The sequence below is a fragment of the Crassostrea angulata genome, chromosome 6 (genome assembly GCF_025612915.1).
Source record: "Crassostrea angulata isolate pt1a10 chromosome 6, ASM2561291v2, whole genome shotgun sequence".
Taxonomy (NCBI): Eukaryota; Metazoa; Mollusca; class Bivalvia; order Ostreida; family Ostreidae; genus Magallana; species Magallana angulata.
The window spans coordinates 29,131,831-29,158,871 of NC_069116.1; the positions used below are offsets into that span (position 1 = coordinate 29,131,831).

General features: G+C 34.6%; 1 protein-coding gene across 1 annotated transcript; it reads left to right on the forward strand.

Moving 5' to 3' along the window:
• On the forward strand, window positions 1-26,980 carry LOC128187247 (probable Na(+)/H(+) antiporter nhx-9). Its single transcript, XM_052857546.1, has 12 exons — window positions 1-372; window positions 7,358-7,824; window positions 8,246-8,502; window positions 9,052-9,269; window positions 9,976-10,178; window positions 15,480-15,569; window positions 16,599-16,669; window positions 20,513-20,683; window positions 22,856-22,955; window positions 23,452-23,602; window positions 23,763-23,822; window positions 24,935-26,980. Exons 1-12 carry the CDS (start codon window positions 168-170, stop codon window positions 26,023-26,025), a joined length of 3,084 nt encoding a protein of 1,027 aa, XP_052713506.1. The 5' UTR covers window positions 1-167; the 3' UTR covers window positions 26,026-26,980.
• Window positions 26,981-27,041: the final 61 nt, after the last annotated feature.

The following is a 27,041-nucleotide window of genomic DNA, read 5'->3' on the forward strand; positions in this document are numbered from 1 at the left end:
GATGCGGTGACGGCGATAGACTAGGTACATGTACGGAGTTAAAAGCTGAAAAACTATTCAATTTTTATCAAAATGGAGGGTGAACTATGTCTCTAGTGTGGGTCAACTGTGATATCGAGCAACATTTTGACGAATTTCCACATATTTGAAGTGGATTTCATTGAAACATGAATTGGAAAGCTTTGTTCGGATTAGCGATCAGCTGTGTGCTGCTGTTGGCGCCGGCGAGGATCCTAGCCTCATCAGAGGCGGCGGCAGGGGGACACAACAATGGGACAGAACGGTACAAACTGGTAGTGTTTGATTTTGAGAGGGTGGAGCTACCCCTAGTCATTTGTCTCTGGATCCTGATCGTGGCGTTAGCCAAAATAGGTGCGTATTCAATCAAGAGGCTGTATCGATTTTACTGATTAGCCCATTATTCTGAAATGAAACTTATCCAAGACTCCAGATACTCATGGTTTTTAGACTTATATATAGACAGACCTAAGATATTCTTTTTAGTTGTAAAACTTTCTGTTCTTACAGAATCACCGTCTGCAAACATTTGCAATAATATTTGACCCCTTCATCCAAATCAAGAATATTAACTTTGGATTTATTCTCTTTTGAGAAGTGGACAGGTATGGCCTAGGCTATGCCTGTCCACTTCTCAAAAGAGAATAGGTTTTGAATATGCCCGTCTCAATTTAACTTTAAATCATTCTCATACAAAATGGAATTGTAATCTTCTTTATTTAAAGAAAATAGTTCATGCACATAAACAAAAATAATGTGTACAATAGCAACATCCACCAGGGATATAATGACCCGTTTGGGATATAATAGCCCAAATGGGACATACGTTTAAAGTGCAAAAAATAAAAAGTTTTGATTTTAATTTTTTTTAATATATAAATCCGCATAAGAATAGATGAAATGCAACAACTTTTGGTAAACAACTTTTTATGTAACTGTACTATTATGGAGATTGATCCCTCAGTATATTCAAAACTTCTTGGGGGTCAATCTTACAAACTATAGACATATGGAAAACCTTCATTACCAAAAGTTGTTGCATTTGATACACATTAATGCGGATTTATATCAAACATTTCAAAATCCAAAATTTTTATTCTTTGCACTTGAAATTTTTTTCCCATTTGGATTATCATATCCCAAACGGGCTATATTATCCCATTGGTCCAAACCTGTTTAATGCTTTTTCATCAGTTGGTGTAAGGCAGAAAGTCTTTGTTATAAAGAATGAATTAGTTTTTTATTACAAAAACATTGATATATTGCTGTTTGTTGTGAAGAATTTGGAACCATTGACTCTTTGGAGAATGTGTGAGATCATCTACTTGTTAAAATCCAATATGTTTTTCACCCGTTATCTTCCGAGCTAGCTTTTGCGAGCTATGCCCTCAACCTGTTCCTGAGTAATACAAGAATGCAGTGTTTGATAAATATGAAGTGTAAACAGCTGTCTATACAAAATTTCACAAGTATATTTGATAGCGTAGATGAGTTTGGTAGGTTAAAAGTCAACCAATATATTTGACATGAAGAAATGGGCTAATAAATTGATAAGTTGGACAGAAAATTTCAAGTCTTTTGACTGAAATTTGGTCATAATGATTGTTCAGTTAAAAAGCTTACTTCAAAGAAAAAGATATATATATGAAAGAAACACAGAAAAAACTTGCTTCTTTTGAAAGATGTAATTCTGAAACCAATGAAATATTCATAATAAAAGAGGAAATTGCCATAATAGAAAAAAGACATTTGATGATTCAGACCATTTTGATACTTGACATTTGGGGATCGTCCTAATTATAGTTTCATCAGACTTTGAATGGGAAAAATATAGATAGATGTTACAGAATACATGATGTGTAGGATGCTCTGAGAACATACTATTACCATTTAATGTGTGAATCGGCAAGTCCTTTTTTTCCTGTGTGTTAATGCGTTTAGCCAACTTATGGCAGACTGTGTAACAATTGATAATTTTACCCCAGAGACCAGAGAAAATCTAGCCTGGAGTGATACCATATAGAATCATGTAGGAGTAGACTTCCATGTTTTTATTTGACTTGGGGATAAAACATCAGATATCCGTGATAAATATTTAAAGATTTTTTATCCATTTTCTTGGAGACTTAAGTCTATATAAATCATTCGATGAAAAAGTACAGTAATGCATCTAACAGGTTTCGCTAATTTCTGAAATTCATCTATTAAATCGGAGGTGCTTTCCAAGAATTTGCGTATATGTTTATAAAGTTCCTTACTTGATAATCTGACTGGTGTGAAAATGTTTAGATATAAGTGTTACACCCCTTATGTTTTGTTTGTACAAACAGCTTTATGTTATCAAGGAGGTGACTTGGCTTAGTTTACCTTTAGTATCTGCATGTCAAATGAGTCGACTGTGTAAGCACAAGAAGACAACAACAAAATTTACCCCCCAAAAATTTTTCATGAAAATTCACCCACATACTGACAAGAAACTTGTTGAATTTCAATCACTATGCATATTCATTCACCCTGGTTGTAATTCGATTTAAGGTAAATATTATCGGAGGAATATATAAACATTGTAGTTGAGTGGATGTTGACTCTACTTGCACTTTAGTGAACCAAAAGGCTTAAGTAATGGCCAGTTGCTGATTTGTTAGGAATTAGGACTCCATCTTTGGGTCTATATCTCTACCCTATCCCGTCTTTCTCCTCTGACATAGTACAGTATCCATGACTTGTTAGTTAGTATAATCGGCCCAACGATGTGTTCAATACGCATCTACACCCCTATGTTACATCACTGGTAAACTTGTGTGTCACCAACCAGCTTTTATGTAAATATGCTTTGCTAATGGCCCGCTTGCATCACCAATAGACGTACACCGTACACCGCCCTACTCCCAAGCTGTTACGCAAGTACTGAGAGGTTACAAGGGTGTAGACCAGTATTACCTGTATGTTGAATAGATCATTCTGAATCAGGAGAAATGATCGACAGACTTCCCCCATCCCAGTTCTTCTTCCCTATAAAAACCGTGATGAGTAAATTATTATTCCCTCAAAGGGAGGAAGGATATGTTGGCTATTTCGGACTCTGCCATAGGAGTTCATGCAATAATCTATAACAGCATTTTAACAAATATTTCAGTTCTGTATATTAGTATTGCAGCACAGTTTTGCCTTGACAGTAGGTTTATTAATGTATAGTGCTGACATTGCTAGATTATGCATGGAGTCAGAAAACTTAAAGAAAAAGCTCAGTCTATAAAAACATGTCAATATATTCAGTATAAAAAATATACATATTTACATATTAAAGTATAGATACCTGCATCCAACTGTAATCATCAGGGTTTTTTTTTTAAAGAAATTGAATAGAATACATCTGCTTTTGGTAATATTTATGTTTTCCAGCTGAAATCTCAGTCTATAGTAAGCTGTGTCTGTTTTATATTTTTGTGCTTTGTTCAGTCTTATATCTGTATTAATTGGCTAGGACAGGTTATATTGTACAGTATCACTGTATGTCTGTTTAACAACCTATTTAATGTCTACAAGTTTTACTGTCTACATGTATAATTTCTGCCTCCGATATCATATCCTTCTTTACTCCATCATATATCACCCATAGACTTGTCAATACTGATATGAATTAAATTAATTTTGCTGAGGTAGTTGCTTTCCCACTTCTCAGAATATATTCGTTAGTGTACACAACTTCATATTGCTGATAAATTTGACACTTGATCATTTATAACATAATTACTGGGTATATTTTTAGACATTTCTGACCAAAGTTGGCCTAGATATTGGAAAGTCAAAATTTCATGTCGTAAACAATTTAAAGAACCTTAATATCATGCCTCCCTCAAATGATCTCAAAAAATCACAGGTGCATGCATGTCCTCGGTAATCACATAATACCAGTACAATATAACCTTGTTGTTGTGAAATATTTTAGTATGGGTTCTGGGCCACCCCCTCATTCTCTGTTCAGAGTGAGTTGAAAGAGAATATGTGCTTTAGTGACTACATGTAGCACATTTTGTTAGTTGTGTTTTTTGTCGATGCTTAATTATCAAAATAATGCAGAAGACAATGCATTTTTCAGATGATTTGAGAGAAGTAAGGGAAAATTGTCAGGAGGTATCAAAATTCTAAAGTGCAGGTGTAATGGAGCCATATTAGAGCTCCTAGCTGGCACTAAAATCCATGTTCTTTGGTGCAGAGCAGCAAGGGATCAAGGCTCTAGAGCCAAATGCAGACAAGCTGGTCTGTTTTGACATGCAGATGGTACCCTTGGTGCTGACCTCTGTTTCCACCCACTCATATCTGACATCAGATGCTGACATGAGATCTGTTATATCATTGTGCAATAGAAGAACTGCCGATCAAAAGCAGAGTGTCTGCATGCCCAAATGTATTATTGATGATGCCAGCTTATATATGTGTATGCAATTTAATTAAAGAAGTTATTAGCTTGTCACATAAAACAATGCATTCTCCCTTATTGTGTTCCATGTCAATTTAATTTATTGGGTTATATAAGACATTGCTAATGCCTGTAAAGCATCAAAAGGTATACAATTAACAATTTAGTTATGCAAAATTTTCAGATGTACAGACAGTAAGTCACTGGAGGGTGTCCTTTAAAAAAATTGAAATATAACCCTTTTAGTCAAAACGCAAGAGAAATGACTCCAGTTATGTTACATGAACCAAATTGGAGGAATTTATCAAATTCAGAGCGTAGACAATCTGATGAGCTGTGAGATGGAACCTCTCCAGCCTAATCCCATATGCCAGTGTTTGTAATCAAGGGTTTTTTATTGCAATGAATTGCAGGCATAGCATTACCTCTTTGTGTTTTACTGGGAATAAACAAGAGAAAAAAAGAGTCAATGGAAATTCCAAGAGTACATTATCAAAGTCTTTGCCTGTAGCACCAGTATTTTAAGCCAATGCACGAGTACATGTACCAGGTTTTCAAACAAAAGTATAAGAGTTATTGCCCTTTAATCATAAGAGGTTTCAGATAGAAGGCATATCTGACGAGTATTATTATTAAAAATTGACATAAACATAAGCTAAGTAGTATTCTGAGCTGTGAATAAGCAGACTAATTCTGATATCCATATTAACTGGCTAGATAAGTTTCAATAGCAGTCACTGCCACGGAATCTGCAGTGCTCTTGGTGTTAACATGTTGAACGAAGCTGCAAGACGCACAGTGTCTAAATTCAATCACCGATCATCCACTGACGTCAATATAGGCCCGAAATAACACGGATATTGACACAGAAATTGTTATTAAAACATCACAGAGTTTTTTTTTTTCTTTTTATTGTATATTTATTGGCCCAAAATTGTTGTCCTTCATGTTGTTAATTTTCATTGTGTGTGTTTTGGAGAGGTGCTGATTGGATGATATATAAATCTATAAACACTTGCAGAAGATGTGTTTGATCCATGGAATTTTTCTGCATAAACTTCTGAAGTATATGCCTACATTAATGCATCAGCACTTACTTTTGCTTTACCTCAGTGAATATGAAAGTTTAGTATAATAAGGTGTAAATTCTTTGTTGAATATTGGATATTTTTTAAAGGTTGAATTTTCTGAGACATCTTTTAAAAAAAAATGTGTTTCTTATTTTAGAGGGCACATATACTGGTACTTATTAATTTTTCATGGAAAAGAATTATTTCCACAAGTTTGACCTGTCTCTCATTAAATAAATTCTTAATTAATATAACTGTTACAATGTGTAATGTGCTGTGATGCAAATTTTCGATTCTGTTTTAATATACTGGTAATTTTTTCTCTTTAATATCCTTTCCTCCATAGAGAAACATGCACATTATTCACTCATCAGCAAATTTGTTTTTTGAAGATCAGCTCTTTTTGTATTGTAAATTTTTTAGATACTTTACGCAAACAACTTTTGAAACCAGATTTTATTTTTTGGGTTAAGTGCATGCTTCAAATTCAGCAATGTTATGTTTTTAAGTTTTCATGGAATTCTTGGTGTAAATATTTTAAATTCTATGCTAATATCTCGTCTAATCCTCAAATTCTGAGTGAATCTTTGCTTGGGTTCATGCTCATCCACAATGATTCTTAGATCAACAAGAGTGCAGATGTACTGTACTTTATAAATGCTTTGAGGATAGATTTTGTTAAAACTACAGGTTCAATCAATATTGCTCTATGATTTTTCAACTGGTAAATGAATCTGGTAAACAAAAGTGTTGCAAAGTCAATTTTCTGTGTTTTGTAACATATGCATTTGGAGTTTCTATAGTTAATTTATAAAGCCATTTTACTAGGGTATGTAAACATAGTTCATCTGACCGTAAACAGTTCAGGTCAAGCATTAATAAAACCTTTTGTCATATATAAACACCTGTGTTGGGACAGTATTCAGGTTTTGACCTTGGCGCTTGGTCAACCATCCATATTTTTTGTCCATTTTTTATCTGGTCAGTTGTCCTGATTTTCCCTTGGGCTCCTGTACTTTAATTATAAGGTCAGAGAGCAGTGACCAGATTTTCAGGCCATTAGTGCTGCATCTGTCAGATTGGTGGTTATGTATTGATAATCCTTGCCAGAATTCCCCTAATAAACAGATACTGTAGGTAGGACAAGCCAAGGCTAGATCCTGGACGATATTGCTGGATAACAGTCACTGTCGAGATGCTGCCCGATATTGCCGGGAAATAGTTACTATATCAAGATGAGATGTTTTTTGCTGACATAACTGTTTGCAAAAGATGTATACACATAGATCCCAAGAGCTAAAACTGTATCAGAGAAATGCATGCAGGACTTCAAGAAAATTACTTGTTTTCAATTTTTGGGATGAAATTTCTCCAAATACAAGCTCTTTTTCCATTTAGTTTTCACCATTTTATATTGAAAGAATGGAAAACACATTACTGAGCATAAAAAGCATATACATTGTATTGTATACCCCCTCTGTTGAATTAACTTTTACATATTGAATCCTGATATTGACAAGAAGCAGGTGTAACAGATACGTCTGAAGGGAAATAAGGATAGGATTTTTGCAACCTGACTCATGGTTATTTGAAGGGTTTTTACGTTGTCATTTTTTTATTTTGTTGGTAAATGTTGATAAATAAAGTTATACAAAACCATGGATAAAATCCATTATCTCTGAGCATGGTTGCAATCAGAAGTGTCTGATGTCAAGGTTCTCAAGAAAAAGGGTGTTGATGCATCTTAATCGAAACAGTTTTTAAAGAAGATCTAAAGATCTTTTTACGTGCATTTTTTTTCAATCAATTTGACATGTTCTGATAATGTTGTTTTTGTTTCTTTGTGCAGCATTCCATTTGAATTCCAAGCTCCCTACAGTAATTCCAGAGAGTTGTCTCCTCATTGTCATGGGCCTCATTGTGGGGGCTCTTCTCCACTTCACCAACATTGCAAACACAGACGAGTATGTCCTGAATGCAGACGTCTTCTTCATCTACCTTCTTCCTCCCATCATCTTCGATGCGGGCTACTTCATGCCCGTGCGGGCATTCTTTGATAACCTGGGCACGATCCTATTGTTGGCCTTTATCAACACCTGTATCAGTGCTGGCCTCATTGCTGCCTGCCTGTATGGCATCTCTCTCCTGGGCTGGTTCGGGAGGACTATCAGCATCTTGGACTGCTTCATCTTCAGCAGCCTCATTTCGGCTGTGGATCCAGTCGCGGTCCTCTCTGTGTTTGAGGAAATCCATGTGAATCAGATGCTTTACATCATTGTGTTTGGTGAATCACTGCTGAATGATGGTGTGACTGTGGTAAGTTACTTGTACAGTTAAATAAAAATGTTTTATAATAGCGAGGTTCCATGGATGACCATTTTTTGATTTTGTGATTAACATATGATCCTTTCTAACAGATAAGTTTATAAGACTCTTGGGAATGATATTACCGGTATACAAAGCAAATAATGAAAGAAACTTAGTTTCAGTTACAGTAGTATACATATATGGTAAAGCAAATCACTTAAAGAGGAGTGCACTAAATTTTGTTGAATTATATAATTAATGTTGGCAGAGGTATTTACCCCAAAAAATGATATCAATATATGACATAATTCTTGCAGGTGTGTAGAATGAAGAGACATTTGTTTACATCAAGACTTGATGTCCTATATTACATAATTCTTGCTGTTTTGATAGTTTCGGATTTCAAACACTACAACAAATGTTTCTACAGGTGCTGTACCACATGTTTGAGGGATTCATTGAAATCGGAGAGTCCAACATCCAGTCCATCGATATAGTAACGGGACTGGGTTCCTTCTTCATCATCGCGATAGGAGGAACACTTATCGGCATTCTCTTTGGTTTCTTCGGAGGATTCATCACCAAGTATACGGAGCATGTTAAAGTCATCGAACCTCTCTTTGTGTTTGTCATCGGTTACCTAATGTACCTCACTGCTGAAATGTGTCACTTGTCCAGTATACTGGCGTACGTATTAAAGAAAATAATCTGCGTCTCACTGAATATTCTTTTCCGCAGTCACAATTTCAGCATTGTTACTATGACCCAAAAATCTGATATTGACATAGTTTCTGCAGAAATCTGTCATTAAGGGCTTTACAAATGACTAATCAAAGATGAAAAAAAGATGTGTTTGTAATGAAACAACAAGATTTAGGTCGTTCTTTCTAGAAATGTGTTTCATCTGTCATTAAGATTTTCTCTGAAAAGGATGTGATGATAATGATAAATTTTGTATTCTTTTTTTGTTAATTAAAAATCAGCAATGTCAGTTTTTATGAAAAAACAGTCAGGATCTAACATTCTATTATTAATTAAAATTGTTAAAAAGACATTTTGACGTAATGTTATTCTTTGTCAATTTGTAAAATTACGTGTTCTGTCACAAAAAAACCCACTTAAGTATTTGATATTGTCATTAAAAACTTGACAGATTTCTTTCCTTTTTTTTTTTTTTCTCGCTAATACGTTTTGTAACATCAGTTATAATCCCAGCTTTTGTCAATTTCCCAACAGATTATCCTTTGGTGGCATTGTACTGCGTCATTACTTGGAAGCCAATGTCTCGCGTTCCACTCGCACCAGCATTCGCTACTTCATGAAAATGTTGGCCAATATCAGCGAGACCATCATCTTCATGTTCCTAGGGCTGTCAGCTATAGTGGACACTCTGGACTGGAACCTGTCTTTCATCTTCTTTGCCCTTCTCTTCTGTCTGGTATTTAGAGTCCTAGGTATATATATGATTAATACGCTTATTACATTCTCCCATTATTCTTTGTTATTAATGGTAGAAGTATGAAATTTCAGCAAGACCAAATGATCTATGATAAATATAATTCCATTTCTATTAAAAACTGGTCCTGCTTCATGACATTGAGCATTAATATTTTACGAGATTCTCTGCGTTTTCAAATAAATTAATCAATGCAGGGTCAGTATTGATGATATGGTCATAAATATGTCAAGTAGATAAATTATACCTAATGTAATTGTTTAGTGAAACAAAAGCTAAAAATGTAACAAAAAGTTACAAATTGTATCGAGAAAAGTTCATAGTTGAAAAATCAAGATTGATATTTGATATCTGGAAACAGAATGATTTTTGTTGTTGGTCATAGTTCCTGTCATACATTTGTTGCAAAATATATATTCTAACAAACAGGATGTGAGACCCTGTTTATTACACATATTTAGCGATGTTGTGGACATGTGGTTTATCATTGTGATACACAAATCACCCATACATTTTGTTATGTATAAATGGATATAACAAAAACAATTAAGTCTAAAATTGAACCGATGATAATACCTATTTATAGGGGAAAACAACATAAGAGGGTAATTGTAGCCAGACAGTAATTGATTCTAAGTTAGCTCAGCCAATTCCATCCATGTTTGTAATCTTCAGTGATACCTGTTAATTTGTTGTCTCTACAGGAGTCATGTTTTTATCGTGGATTCTAAATCGGCGTCGCCTGGTGAAGCTGACTGGTATTGACCAGTTCATCATGGCCTTTGGCGGACTTCGAGGTGGCATTGCATTCTGTTTAGCGCTCTCATTGGAGGAAGAGCTAGTTCCGGAAAAGAAGCTCTTTGTGACGGCAACCATTGTCATCGTATTTTTCACCGTGTTTGTGCAGGTGAGTAAAACGCAGTATATTAAAATTTGGCAATTTACTAAGGAGGCTCAGTAGTCAACAAATTAACTATTGATCCACTTCATTTTTTTTTTTAAATATTAAAAAATTGTTATCTTTAAATTATCATTTAGTAAAGAAAATTTATTTACTTTCACTTTAAAATTTGAATGTTTTCCTACTGTAAATTCCTTATTTTACGTGAGTACTTAAATTCTGCAATTCCGCTATTTTGTATCAAATCATGAGAATATAAAATTGTGAGCACCAATTTTAAGTTATAATTTCCTAAAGTTCAAAACTGTATGAAAAATAAAAGCGAGATTTTGAAATCAGCGAGGGCTGCTTCTGGAGATTTTATGCAGATTTTAATTCCTAGCATTTAATTAGGAATCTACAATTTATCTTAATTTACATAAAATTTTTATTTTTTAAGGGGGTTTATGTAGTCTAAAAATGGCCATGACCATCAAATTAAATTTATGGAGGAGTAAATAATGCAGTGGTTTCATAAATGTTCATTCGTGGACTTTGTTGTTGAGTTGATCTATGAAATTAATTGTCATTGAAGTGCAATATCTAATAGTTTATTGTAGTTATGATTTCGTTGGTCACTAACTGATAGCATAGTATGTTGTATAGCATATGTAGGTAGCTGACAAAGGTAGCATACTATGTGATATATTATAGCTAGAATAGTATTTTATATGACAAAGCATAGCCAATATAGTATTTGACATAACATAGCAAACATACATGAAGTATGGGGCATATAGCAAAGCTATTGCTACCAGCATGTTTCAAAAGTGAATCTAAAAAATGGATAATTTGGTGCATGCTTGAAAAGGAATGTCTTACCCGTAGTTTGCATTTTAGAGCCGAGAAAGCTGAAGTTTTCCTATCCAATCTTAATTTGTTGCGAGAAAATCTTAATGACTGAAGTATAGATATACATATACCCGGTACTTGTATTCTGAACATACTAATTGATATATGTGCTGGAAAAACTTGGAGCAGGCTTATATAATTAAGGTTCAATGCTTCATAAATCATGGAGATTGTGATTACCTGGACATACATGTAATGACTGGTAGACTAAGTATCAATATTTTTAGGTTATTGGTAATTAGTTCCTAATTGACAAATGTGAAAACTGCAAAGGGGTGTGTGCTTTCTCGGTCAACAAGAACTAGGCTACTTAGAGATGTTTATGTTTTTTTAAAATGTTGTTTTGAGTGCACTAAAGCATGGAAGAAATAGGTAACATCAGCCGTCTAATGTTTTATGTTTCAGTTTCTTTTTTGTTCTTTAAGCACTTGTTTGAATAGATACTTGGTGATTTCACCCTTGTTGTTCAAGGTGTTCTAGATAGGCCTGCTCTATAGGAAAATCTCATCTCCAATTATGTTAGCTGTTACAACCCAGGCATCTTGCTTATGTCAATGTGCAGGCAACGAAATCTATAGAGATGTTCAAGATAATTAACTACTCTGAAAGTCTATATACCTCTGACGTACATGTAGTTTGATTTTTTAACAGTTTGTGGTTTTTGTGTTAAATATAAGGCGATAAACAAGTTGCTTAGCGATTATATAACAGCGTCCAGTATTTATATAAGCACTGCATGTCTAGAAGTGGGGAATACTGAGGAAATGCTGTGAAAAGACTTATATATCTGTAAGTACATAATTACTAATAGGTGTTCAGAGATGATGTATATTCCTGGTTCATGTATAAGGCAACAGATATATTAGGGGTCATTAACAGAAAAATAGCTTGTTGATGTGTTGGATATTATACATGTATATATAATTTCTACATTGATTTCCAAATTGATTCTTTTTTGAGAAATTTGAGGGGGATTTAAAGAGACCCAAGCTGTCAATCATCAGAACTGTGAGCTATAATTTCTATAAAGACTATTAATGTGGAATGATAGAGTAGTTTATTCCAGTTTGTTTTGGTTTCGCTCAGCTCAATACAATACACTACGCAAGGAAGAACGGCAGGATGTAAATTTTTATCAGGTCTGATTTTCTCTTCTTTTAATTGATATTGATTCTAATTTATCATTGCAGATATTCCTATTTGTTTATTTGGCATGGAGAATTGAGACATAGAATTTTTATTGGCGTTTAGGGGTAGATTATTTTGAAACACTGCACTGAGAGTTCAACCGCGCTTTGCTTATATTTTGTATCAACAATTGTCAATTGTACAAGTCAGAGTAATTTGTACAGAAATTTGTGTTACAGTTGATAAAGCTCAGTTGACATATATTTGTTGGAAATCCGTAGAATTTTTTTTTTAGATGCATGGTGATATTTTCCATCCATGTGGAATGATTTTTAGAGATAATTTTGTAGTAAAAGATATTTTGAAATGACTGCATGGTTTCATTCAATTTAATACACGACTTTTCCCTGCACATGATTATTGTTTTGCTTGCATGTACCAGATAATATTGAGTTGTAAAATTTAGGAGGGGTCTCGCCTTCCTTTCACGCCCTTAGTGATATACAAAAGTGAGCAGTTATACTACCGTCTTAAAATATTTAGCAATTTTAAGCAACAATATAATAATTTGAATAAAATATTAGAATTGATTAATTTGTTGATCTTCACAAGGTTATTGGCTCATTGCATCTGTCAGGTGTCTCCTGGCTGGTTTTACCGCATGGGGGTTTTTCTGGGTCAAGTAAACATGTTATTACACTACTTTTTGAATTATAGGAGAGTGAGAATGAATATGATCATTTATGATTTTGCAATTTATGACTTAATGATGAATGTAAATCTTTTTCAAAAACAACACATCAATATGAATAGTTATTGAAGGGTGGCATGTGTTGTTCTTTGAGTAACATATTGGCTTAAATAATTAAACTGACTTCGTTGCCATAACGATGCCAGCTAGTTAACTATTTTTTATCATGATCCCAATATTTTTTTGTGCAAGTTGTAATGAAATTATAAAAACTTAAAAATTTCTAATGTTTTTGGTTATTCATGTATATACCGGTATGTGTTTTCAATTCTAGCATATGTATATGGTGTTTAATTTAATTTCAGCAGTACTATTAAAGGGCTTTAAAGTTGACCTCTATTTAATTTGAGGGGATCTCACTAGATTGTTTTCTGTCCTAATTTTCAATTCTCGTCGATTTTATAAAGAGATCTAGTCCAACATGTTCATGTCAATTGGCCCCTTTTTACCCAAATAAAAATATTTTCAAGAATGAAAAACAAATATATTATGAGAATCTATAATGAGAAAATCTAAATATCTTACTCTTGGAATACTGCTAATGTACTTAACATTATGATCCAGCGAGGAACTTAATTGCAAAGCAAAATCTACATTTATTTAATGCAGATATGTAAACAAGGTAACGGTAAATGACAAAGTACAAATAATATTAAATTAATATGTATGAGTAAGTATAAGAAAAAAGATGTCAACTACACAACAAAGCATGGTACGTGATAGAATACCTTATGTGCCTTAACTGTGCCTTTTCTGCACGTAGACAAAAGATTTCAGAGTTAAGCAAGCAATGCTGTCATTATTCCATATAGTACTCATTAATAAGTCGAAAAGTCAGCTTATAAAGTGTCATAAACTAGCTAATTTCAGGCTCAATGTGGTGCTAAGTATTGGGCTGATAACTGAGGATTTTCAGTTAAATGTATGGCCGTAGACATGACCCCTTATACCTTCCAAGTCTCTTAGTAAGTACATGTTCTAGAGCATTGATCAGTATGTAGATGTTGCAGCACAAGACTCCGTTTTTCTGATTAAGCAGTGCCACTGACTTCCCACCCTGAGCTCGGTAATTGCCTTGAATTACACAGGAGCTTGGGTAACCAGAAAAATAACTAATTGCTTATAACTGATGACCTTTCAAAGCACCCTCAGAAAGGCAGTAATGAATTATGATTGTAAAACAAATTTGAGTAATTGTTTTTGTCTCAATATCTGTGCAGGGAGCATTTGTCTGCATGCCAATACAGTACAGTAACATGTTTATTCTTTAAGTATTAATAGTTATTAGATGATTTAGTAAATTGGACATCATGCAATCTGCCCTTACTTTATATTGTGAATAAATGATAAATGTGACCTGAGATATAAGTAAGTTACTGTGTCAGTCAGTGTGTGGAGTGTTTGCTCTGAAGTTGGCAATACTCACAGAATATATTTGCTCAATGACAGCATTGTAAATTCAAGTTCGTTTTAAATACCAATTTGAATTGTTTTGAATGCAAATCTTTTTGGCTCTAGCTATATTTATTGTCATGTATTCAATTTTTTGGAATACGCAAATACAGTAATTTATCTCATGCTTCAATGTTACAAAATGTACTAATCAGGCTTTGACATAGGAAATTGGAATTTTTTTAGGGGGGGTCTGAGGGTTAATTTGTTTGTCATAGAGGTTTGGAGGCTTATTTTCGATAACTTAATTATGTGATTTTGAGAAGCTTTTATTTTTCGGGGGGGGGGGGGGGGGGGGGGGGGGGGGGGGGGGGGGTGGTTTGGGGGGGCGGGGACGCAGAATATTCTGGAATCCATGACTATGACTCCCCCAACCCCTCCCCTGGATTGATCCGCGCTTGCTTGTAAGCCATCTGTATGAATATTAAGTTCTGTAATCCTTGACCATGTAGGTTTAATCCGTTTTTGATGTCACTGAGGTCACTTACATTGTAAACGGCCACTTACCCTGTGAATGGTCATTCAATTCCAAAATCCAATTAATCTGCTGTTCCAATTCATTAATGCGTTCATTGGGTAGGTATTTAAACTTTTTAAATGTGATGGGATCACAGTGCGGGCAGGGGGGTTATTATGTTTGGTGTTACATGTATTTTGAATTGAATCTTGATCCGCTCCCTTTATAATCACAAAAGCTCTCTTTGATTGTCATTTCCTTCTTGGGTGTATACATATTGTTGTGACGACATAAATCGCTAAAGAATGGCGAGGGTGTCTTCACTTTACAGGTTTGTGGAATTTTTTTCTGTTTTGTTTGTCAGGTATATTAGTGTCATATTTTTTGGGCTGGTATGAGACATATTTTTGGGGGAGGAAAGTTGGTTGTTACCACTTGCGATGTACAAGTTCAGCTGATGTTGAGGTTGATAACGGGAAGTACGTCCTTGTGACGGAGCATGCCTGAATGCCGTGCAGTGTGAAATCAATGAAGCTCTAGCTAGCTAGCTAGCTTTTAAGTGAATGTATTTGGGGGTGAATATATAGCTGAGAAGGCGAGCTGGTTCAAATCTGTTTTAATTTTTCAGGGAATCTCCATTAAACCTGTTGTAAATGCCCTCAAAGTGAAAAAAGAAGGGGATAATGACCCAAAAATGACAGAGAAAATCCAAGAATCTGTAAGTATTAACACCATCTTCTTTCCCTTCATCAGCTGACTTCCATCTTTGTTATCTTTTGGGGGACAAAAACCCCTTTAATCATTATGTGATTCAGAAGATTTATCAAAAGATTCCAAAAACTTTAAATTTAGTCCACAAAAGCATATGGATTAGGAAAATTAAAGAACCTAGTTCTTGTAGTCTGTGAAAAAATTTCATGAGTTGGACAGTTGTACTGTCCTCCAGCCTTGTGCAGTTGAATGTAATTTACTCAACATACGGACGTCATTGTAAACAATGTACATGAATTACTACATAAAATAGGTCAAAATGTACATATTTTGACCCATGATCTGGTTTTATAGAAATGGGACAGGGTCAAATTATGATTGTAGTACATATATTTTCGCAACTACAGGACAAGGTTAAATTATATACATTATGTGAAGTAAATGGACCATATTTTCAAGAATGATTGTATGGATTCTTCTAATGAAATACACTCCTAACCACTATTGAAATAATTTATTCAATAGTGGTTTTATTTAGATAGTGGTTGCAACAATGCATTCATCATCGCGTATGTCACCTGTGTATACAACTTAGTCAGAAATTTTCGCAATTAGTATTATGGTACTTGGATTATTGTGAAACGTACTAAAGTTATTGATACATTGTATGGTTTTTGGGTCACACAACCTATGAAGTACAAATGAACTATTTTAGTGATTTTTACCAAGTATCATGTTCTATTTCCTATCAGTGGTGACAAATTAGTTCACTCCACTATCAAATATATTTCCTGTTATTCATTATTTGTTTCTTTTAATTTGTGTGTAGCATGAATACAAATGTAACCGATAAATTGAAACTAAAATATTCAGAAAATAAGGACATAGTGTCTAGTGTTTCAAAATACAAAGAAAATGGAAGGAAGCTGTATGTGGTATTTCATATCTTGACAAGTGTCCGTCCAGGATTGTCGATTAATGGAGTCAGTATCATGGAAGGGTTTCTCTGATGAGATTTCTCTTTTTTGACTTTCAGTTCATTGACCATATAATGGCAGGGATGGAGGGAATTACGAAGCATTCCAGTCACAACCTGATGCGTATCAAGTAAGTTAATTGTTTAATTATAGTCTTAATTATATTCGTGTTAATTAAAGTGTAATTAAGTATGTACTTATTGTGGCAGAGAAAAAAAAAGGGGGGGGGGGGCGGCAAGGCATGTCTACTGATATATACAGTTGAACTTATATATCTTGAACAGTGATATCTGGAATACAGTGGATATGTGGAAGTGATTTGTAAGTCCCAACCACTTATTTTTTATGTATTTTACCCTCGATATTTTGAATACTCAGATATCTCAAAGTTTTTAAACCGTCTCATCTAGTTAGGGACAATGAAGTTTGACTGTACTTGTTGTTTATTTGTACATACAGGTAAAGTCATACTTGTACATTTACAGCAGACTGTGGTAGACCAATAGATCATGATCTCGACTGTAGGAGGATGTATTGCTAAGTCATTTTTATATAATAATCTATGGATTGAAATAGTACTCTTCATTTCACAGGTGATATTGATTTTTATTCATTTTTTTTGTTTGTAATATAAAAAAATCCAATTTCTTGTTCACGTCATTGACCACTATCTATCCCACACAGCTGTGTCCAGGGTCTCTCCATTCATTGAGTGTCTGGCTCTCTGCACTTATTGAGTGTCAGCAGAAACTTTCATGTAAAGCTATCAAATCATAAGGATCGATCGGACAATATTAAAGGGGCATGGTCATGATTTTTGGTCAAATTTTATTCTTATTGTTTACAGTGCTTCAGAGATGCATTTCTAATGATCAACCAAAATTTAACTGTTTGTTGTAGAGCAAGATACAGATCTCACTCTAAATTTTCTAGCTGCTTATTCGTTTAAAACATAAATAAACAGTTATTAGCATTTGTTACTTTCATTTTAGGTCTAAAACTGGAATTTTCACTTTAACATTCAAAATATTAATTAAAACATGGCCTGAGATTTGTTTACACAACATAGAATAGTGAGCTCAATATCTCGCATCTAAAACAACGACTAACACTCATATTTTGGATTGAGTATTGGAAATACCTTACTGAAGCATTGTAAACATTAAATAGGAAAAATAATTTTTGACTTAAATCATGACGATGCCCCTTTAAGAGATGGTACGAAATTGCAGCAGTGAGTAATTGTGAGATACATAAGGTCCTGTTGTACTACGCATTTTCTTTTGTCACTGACTTTTAATATTGTTTCACAATGAATGTATCCATTTACTTAAGATAAACTTATCCTTGTTTAAGTCAAATTAGCCTTCTGTTTCGGGATATATTTGAATAACGCCCTAATGAGTAGTACAGTATAGTCATAATTATTTGTAATTCAAATTAAATCACCCATGAAATGTCTGCTGTTGATACAGTCGTAAAATAGCTAGGAGTTTGGGGCTTAGTTTGTGGCCATGTAAACTCACAGTGCATCCAGCTTCTGGTGCCCATTTGGGGGAGTGATAAACTGTGTAATTACTTTGACAAGATGAAGTAGGTGTTTGTGTGTGTTCCTAATCTTCAATGTCTACTGACCATAAATCTGTGACCCAGCCATTATGATGATGGCTTCTGTCTAGATTGGCTTACTTCTGTAGGTCCCAGATAGGGAAGTGATAGATGGTAAGCTGGTCACTATAGTCCATATATATATAGGTCATCCGGAGGTTTATAAATTTGGGTCGTCTAATTAAGTCTTCATCATTTCTAGTTAAACCCTGATCCCAGATAACAGAACTGAGTGTGCTTTAGTATTAATTGTCTCATAAAGATCTTGGGGTTGTTATTGGTTCAACAAAAGTATGTCAGATTAATTTTCTTAACAAAAAAAAAAGATGTAAGAAAAATTAATCCTCTTGTCCAACAGCTTTATCATAATCCTTATCGGGCTGTATTAAATGTAATTAAATGGTCACGGACTAGGTCCCTGATTTTAAACGATTACGTCCTTGACATTTAGTAGAAGTGCATGATCACACAAACAGAACGGATTGCTTTTAATGTGTGATGATGTTCTCGCTTTGTGTGTTCTTATACGTATAAATATTCATGAGATATAATTTCCACGAAAAAGTTAAGTATGTACTAACTTGTACTTCTATTCAGCAGTTGAAGATCAAAATATTTTTATAGCAATTTTCACACCCTTTCTTTTCGGATGTCACAATGTCAGCTCAAGAGCACGTTTATTTTTTACATACTGATAGTTTTACAATTATATAATTAAAAGTTTAAAATGCTGAATATGGCTGGGTTTTTTTTTAATTTATTCCTTTTATGGATTAGAAGATGACAATTAGAAACCAAATTTGGCAGGCAGATTATTTTAGTTAATACCAGTAGACAGTATTCTACCAGTATGCTGGGTTTCCATTTCTTAGCACACAAGGGACAGATATATCAGGCACTTGTCTCTCTCCACTTAATTGTCAGTGTCTCTTTATTCTAGCAATTATTGATCCAACAATTGCATGACGGAAAGGAAAATATCAAATTCTTGCAATTTATTTTGTGAAGGAAATTAATGGTATGCCTTCAGTCCTGAATTCTGTGTGTCAGCTGAATATGGTCGAGGTTAAAATAGGATAACTGTATGGTGATCATGTGGTAATTCCTCTGAAGGGTTTTGAGTTTTCCATCCTTACGGTTTTCTCACGAGAGAAGAGAAAGAAAATTCATCACTTCTAAACTTATATAAGTGGGAATGTCAGGGGGGATAATGAAGATAATGTGAGACAATCTAGACTTGCTATGGTTAACTTTTCGGAGAGAGTATGGATGGGTAAGTTATGCATATACTAGTAATGGAAACACCAGGTAATGATGATGATGATTACGATGATGGCAATGTTAATGATGATGATAGAGGAGGAGGAAGAGGAGGAGGAGGATAATTCTTCACATACAGTGTTGTATGGAGTGATATAACAAGCTGTGGAGGCTGACATAACTGTCTCCCTACGCTGGGAAGTGCACTCAGTTCTGGCTCTGGTTTTTTACAAGTCATTACAAGATCCTCTGTGATAATCAAAATCAATTCTCCTTCTCCGTTTGCTGTAAAATTTCACTTTGTTAAGCCTGCTGGGAACGATTGGCTCTCTTTTACTTGCTGCAGGTTTTGCAAGTCATGTTATTGACAAAACGGTGTATTTTATATGGGCAACGTACCAACTTATGAAACAAAAATTAAAATTTTTGTGTCAAGATTTGTTTTGGGTGCTTGGTTTCTTGTGGGAACAGTTATTGAGTATATTGTGATAGAGTTTTTGTGTATTTGCAGGTAGACAATATGATTTTAAAATCGGTTGTAGATTGGTTTTGAATCCATTGATATATGATGCGCTTTTAAAGATTGAAATTCTTATTAATCATATTTCAGGTTTTCATTTGAGTATTCTTAATCATATTTGGATTGTGGTTTTTTGTTTACCAAATCACAAATCACATTGGATGTACGTCAAACCTTTTTTTCTGATGTGAAAATTATTATAAGTGTCTTTAAATGTGGTCATGTTTTATTATTATATTGATTGTGAGACTTGAATGAGATTTGCAGGGCACATAGGAAGTAAAAATAATTTAATTGCCAAGCATGTACCAGGTACTTATTTCTTAGGAAGTCGAAGGAGGAATTGCTTTTGCTATAATCACTGGGAAAAAGTACATTATAGTTATGAAAGCAAGTTGAATGAACGCATGAACCATTTGTAAGTGCCCATTTCAGTTGAAATTTATCAGATTTGATCTTCATTCACAGGAGGAACAACCTGTAGATCCACTCCCAGATTTCAGAGTTCTCCATCCTTAGGGTGACCTAATGCCCTTTTAGGGGTTTGCCTGATAAAGTCCTTTATCTTGAGCCTTTTGTTTACAGATTCCGGCATTTTAATCACAACTACCTGAAGCCCCTGTTCAACAAAGAAGTCCCCCAGACAAAGGCAAAGAAGGTGTTGGAGGTGTACCACACAATCAGTGTCGCGGAAGCTCTTGACCAGATCGGCAATGAAGTGGACGTCAACCAGAAAAAGCCTCTTGTTAGCACAGGGTAAGTTCCGGTTTTTTTTTATTGTATAAACACATGGTTACTTGGTAGAACAAAGAAATAAAAATATCGTCAGGTGGCACAGGGCAGCCATGTTTGAACTGTAATGTTGATTTTGGCTGAAGCTATAGAGTTGAAGGCTACCTGGTACATAAAATTAGTGTTTATTTAGCAACATTGATTGACGGGTGGAAATCAGAAAAGAGTTATAAAACTGATTGCTGCTGGCATTGAAAAGAATCTGTTATCATTTATGTTTCACCTAATGGAACTTGGTATTGTGCTCTTAGAAATCCCTCCATTTAAATATTAATAGCCTTCGAAGTTGGATTAGCCAAGAAACTAAAAATATCTCACTGATAGAATTGTATCAGGTGGATTAAGAGTTTGCAAGAAGCCTTACCAGTGTACATTGTGCCTCAATGTATTTTCTAGCTGAAAGCGATAAAAAAAAATTTTTTTGTTATTGTTTTGTTCTTAATCATCCTAGGGCAGTTTAAATTTACATAGACAAAGCATGTAAGTCCCCATTAGCTTTGTGTAGTTAGGAATAAAAAATTGCAGATTAATGGGTTTTATCCAAAATGTCAACACTATCTACCCTCTTATCAGCTGATGACTCTCAGTGTCGGAATTCTATCAGACTTACTCATTTATAGGTTCAGCAGAATTTTGAGAAAATTTAAATACATACTGTAGTCTAACGTTTTCAAACAGCTGACGAGAGGTTCTTGGGTCATGAGTATGTTTAAATGTATGTCAATAGAAGTCATTCAACTTGTAACACCCACTCAGGCGCTCCCGCAGATCTATTCATTTTGAAAGAACTGAAAAAATGGTTTTGACAATGCTTATATGTTCAAAGCTATGTTAATATATTGTCTCGTGGCTTTGGACATTACCTGGTTTGAAATTTAAAGAAAAAGATATGCTTAATTTATGAATGCATGGTCAAAATGGAGGGATCTAGCTGTGCTATATGAAAGATAATTACGTAAGAGAGGATTATAAAAGGTTGTCTTTATCCAGTAGACCATGACAAATTTAACACACACATGGTTAGGTAAGAATTCATTACTTAACTCTGTTACAAATCTACTGCGCAAATATAAAAAGCACACACTGAGTCTCCACGCACTTTAGACTGATATGGCCCATGTGTTTATGGGTCATCGGGGGTTGTGAGGATTTGTACTGAGATATTTTGACTGTGAGAGTGCTTGGGCTCTTTAGCCAGACTTCCTTTTGAGTACAGACAGGTAATGGAAGATTTAGATTTTTTTGGTTATTTCATACTGGAATTGTTAATCAATAGAAGGAAGTAAATTGTGGCTGGTTAGCTAATCAGAATGGTAGCTGGTTTTTGCTGGCTCTAGAGTAGCGATGTTATTCTGGTCTGTTTTCTCTGAACATGGATTAAATGCTGCGTGCACTTTTGGGATGACAAATTAAGCTATGAATGTAAAAGGATTTTTTTTAAAGTACAAAGGTGTATGTGTTCTAGGAGAGAGAAAGAGAGAGAGAGAGAGAGAGAGAGTGAGAGAGAGAGAGAGAGAGAGCGCATTCACCTTTATATTGTTTAAAAAAAGAAATCGTTATAAGGGGTATAGGAATTAATTTTAGGAGCAATAGAGGTCTGAGTAATAAATAAAACATTATGCAACACACAGGATTTGCTGATCCCTCGGATAAGGGTGGTAAATCATGAAGGATAGATATATAGGCAATATAAGAAGCTCATGCAAATTGAAAAAAAGAAAAGAAAGAGAAATCAATGCTATCACCTTGATCAGCACTGGAACCATGGGCAGACTCTCATGCTCAGATTCAATTTGGGCTGATAAAATTGTTGAAGGTTTTATTATTTATTTGCTCTTAAGTAAGACTTGCAATTAAAAGACTCGAAATGGAAATAGGACAGGACCTTGCTGCCATATAAAGTTGATGGGATATGCAAAACAACAGACACTTTGAGTGTCATCAGTTGTGATTTATAGGGGGAGGTGCATTCATAAGGTATATTTTTTCGGGGGCCAGGGTCTTTGGATGAGAGAATGCGCCCTAGAGGATGACATTTCGTTAGTTACGATTCACCACATAAGACGTAAGTTTGTGGTAGCTGTGACATCTAAAACTGACTGACCCGGTTTAACGTCTGTGTTGTCTTGTTTACAGGGCTTCAAATGTGTACAGAAGAACTCCGTCGGGCTTTGTAAACTCTGGTTTCCGTGGAGAGAGCATGGCCAATGAACAACTGGAAACTTCAAATCAAAATGTAAGAGTTTTGTTTGGTTTATCCTTTGTATTAAGAAGGAATTTGTTAAATTGTCAATATTCAAATAGGATTTGAACTCTTAAGAAATCTTCATTTTAATGTTTTATTCTTTTGGATAACGACTTTTGATTTGATTATGGATTGTTGAGGGCAGTGAATTTTAATTTCTTAAGTGGAATATTATTCATCTGGTGTCTTGCTTTTTCAAATTATTTTTTGATACATATGACAAAGAATAAAATTTCTGTTATATTCAATTTTTTGCGTATGAATTTACAAGTGCCAAGATATTGTATGTATTAAAAACAATATACCGGTAAAGACTTTAAAATCAAATTTGGTCACAGATGTTTCAAATGGGCATTTTATTTTAATTTTAATATTATGAAACATAAGAAACCAAAACATTTTTAAAATGCGGCAATGTCTAAATGCTTAATGTACGCTGACGATTGTAGATAATTTGATATTAATTCATTTATCATACGTAACACAGGAGTCTGGGTCAGTGAACACAGAGGGATCTCCAGTTATATACAAGTGCGTGGAAGATCCTGTTGTCAGTGAAACAGTGGTCATGGAGAGACCCAGGACATCCCCACCTGTGGGAGGGGGAAGCAATACAGCAGAAAAAGGAACAGCCAATGGTATGTACTGTTACATTAAAAAAAACCTGAATAGAGATGTTTTTTCTCTACATTCATGTGATGCCAGTTTTAAAACTTAATTTTAGCCGCCTTGGGTTAAGCTTTGTTTGTGCATATATATGTATACCAGTGTATATTTACTCTTGACTTTTGTTTGCAGGTGAAGATAGTGAAGAATTTGAAAATGTCACCATTACATTCAAACAGCCATTGGACAATGGTAAATAATTCTTGTGACTGGTGTGGACTAATTATAGCATGTTTGTTTTGTGATGGGCTTTTGTAATCTAGCTGAATCATGGTTTTTCAGTTGCATTTATCATTTATTTTGAATCATGCTTGACCATGGGAACAAATTTTAAATATTTTTTTTCTAATGCTTAACATGATGTTTAGGTCACCCTGTTTTGTAGTTCTAAATATACGTAGATTGTTGTAGTTATAAGTAAATTGTTTATTTTACTAATATCATTTCACTATATCTAGGGTAATTGAGTTTGTTTTATAAACCTGATTATATATACATGTATGTGTCTGCTTCTGCTGATACTTTTGGAACAACTTTTAATATTTTCTAGCAGTATACAAAAAGCATTTAATCACATTGTAACAACTTTGTATTTATGTTTTGTCTGCACATCTGCATGATGATATACAGTATATATTCCATTTTGTTTTCTTCTTACTAATATACTAGATGGCACCTGACCCCAAATGAAAAAAAAGCGAGAAGGGGAACAATCAATCGTTATTGAAATTTCACATTTAAATCTGCTTTCTCAATGATAGCTTATTGTAGATAAATTAACATACAAGACTGATTTTGTTAAATTTAAAAGTAACAGTCTTTGCAATTAAAACACATCCAACACATTGACAGCATCAATTGAAAAAGGGGGAGGGGTCAGGTGCTAGTCCAAAGCTGGAATATTTGTATATTAATGAATTAAAACATACCTGTGTGATATTCTAACTAAGTCTCTATACTCATCAGAATATAACCTTGTATTTTGTACATTTACTAACTGTCAATGTGATATCTAACTTTTCTTTATATATCTTTGCTGGGTTTTTGTGAATATTTTTTGTTTGTTTTGTTGGGGTTTTTTTTGTTTGTTTGTATTACATATTCAAGATTATATAATCAAACAAAGAATGCAAATGATGTAATGTATTGAAAAAAATTATTTCTACACATAATTTATTGTAATTTATGTAATATTTATATGAGATAATCATTTCCATGACAAAAGAATTGTAACAGTATTAGAAATTATTAAAGCACACTGAAATCAAATAGCAGACTGAGAAAGTTTTGTTTCTTATCACTAGCTGTTGGAGTGGAACAGAACACGGGAATTTCTGACTTCTCATCTGAGAGTTTTTCCTACGGAGACACTATGTCAGAACCATCCACGATCACCTATGCAAACGAAGAGGAAACACCAAACACTGTCACACCATTGGAACTTCCCTTACCTTGGAAGACGGCTTCCCATCATTCCAACATTGAAACACATGATGTAGTCACCAATAGTGAACTGCCCAATGGTGAATTGCCTAAGGCAATGGAACAAGTTGGCACTGCAGCTGAATCTTTTTTCCCGTGGAGAAATTTCCCACGGGATCCTATTCCATTTTCCACATCCCTTGCTTACTCTGATGACAGTGCCCCAGTGGTTGCAGAGGCCCCTACGTGGGTGAATAACCTCTCGTACAGTCATCTGAAGGAGTCGGGGTCTCCCTATGCCTCCCCTGAAATGACCTTAATTCCAGTGTCCAGGCACATGCATACATCGGTCTTTGACGTATTCAAGACGGATCAGATTGGAAAGTGTCTGGATGCCTGTGTTGCTAAGTTACAAACTGCTTTGGATGAGACTGATAGCAAGAGCCATCAGTCTGGAGATACTCTTCCACCTCCATGGAGTCACCATAATGATAGTGTGGATGATCTTCCAGTGCCATCTATGATTGACAACTTTGGAGTCAAAAATAAACTCCTCATGTCCAATCATACTGCACCTCCTCCATCCCATCACGTCATATTACCTACAGTGCATTTCTCAGGGGAAGGCTCTGTCTCGCAGAGTCACAGTGATGATGGGGAAACCCCCAGGCAATTGAAATCTCTACCTGGCTCTGCCTCAGCTCCCGATCTGCCAAAACACTTTCAATTGATCGAGCCAATGACGAAATCCCGCCTCCATTCCGAGTCCATGTTGGAGGATCTGGACTTCCATGACCAAGCGGTATCGCGCGTCAACGAATGGCTGTCGGCCACTATCAGCGAAGAAGACGGAATCGTTATACCGATCCATGTCCCCACCCCTGAGCTCTCCAGTGACAATGACGCGGACTGTAGCAGCGAGGGGGAGGGAGATGATGATGAAGGGTGGGACTTTGATAGGGACGACTTATGATGACCGCCCTCATTCTAGTCTACAATACTCAATTGTCTTTCCACATGTTTATATGGACACCTATTGTGTATTGCTAGTCGATGTGTGTCTAGTGATTGATAACTGTTTTGTTTGATTTTCTTTTTTAATCAAATGGAGGACTTTCATCAACTCTTTAGAGCAATACTGCCTCGTACATGTATACATTTATAGAGGATGAGCTTCACTCATCTTTTTATTCCATTCAATTCATTGAATATCAGTCTCTTCAAAGTGACTATTGACAATTAAACATATTCATTAAACATGAACTTATTAATAGGTATTATAGTAAATGAAAATGCAGGGAAATTTCTTTGAAATTTGCTTTCATGGTTGAAATTTCAGTCGATGAATTTCGAACATTATTGACATTGGAATGACAAGCCAAATATATTACCTCCTAAAAATATAATAATTAATTTTGAAACTTTGATCTCAGGTTGTTTGAAGTATATTGTTTGAAGTAAAATTATCTTGTTAATATCTGTGCATATTATCAGTGATTCATCATGTCCACATTATGATAAAAACAGCCTAAAATCTGGGCTTCTCATTAACTATGCTGTCTACAAAATTCCTTTCTATGAAAGGACCCTTCAAAAATATGTATACATTTTTGTTCATTTCTTGATAACTGAACATGAACATTATCTCCTTAATAATTTTGAGTGAAGAAATAAGTGCAATAACAAACATCGTCCCGAGGTGAAAAATGAAGTATTAATATATATTTCAAGATGAAATTGCATTTAATATTTATGACATATCATGACAGCATTTCTGCATTAATATTATTGATATGAAATTGTGGTGATGTATTAAAGTAAAAAATTGTGTATGTATGATCAAAGGTAGATGTTCAAGAATTTCTTCCTAGTATTATACATTGACTGAAGATTGAATAAAAAATAATAAATAAATATTAAATATTTTCTTTCTGATTCTATATATGAAGTGAATGCTTTATGCAAGTTGTAGCGAACAGAATTTTCTTG

Coding starts and splice junctions, on each gene's coding strand:
- LOC128187247 (XM_052857546.1), top strand. CDS start 168: ATGAATTGGAAAGCTTTGTTCGGATTAGCGATCAGCTGTGTGCTGCTG. Junction 16,670..20,512: donor CACAACCTGATGCGTATCAA/GTAAGTTAATTG, acceptor TTTTGTTTACAG/ATTCCGGCATTTTAATCACA. Junction 23,823..24,934: donor CAAACAGCCATTGGACAATG/GTAAATAATTCT, acceptor TCTTATCACTAG/CTGTTGGAGTGGAACAGAAC.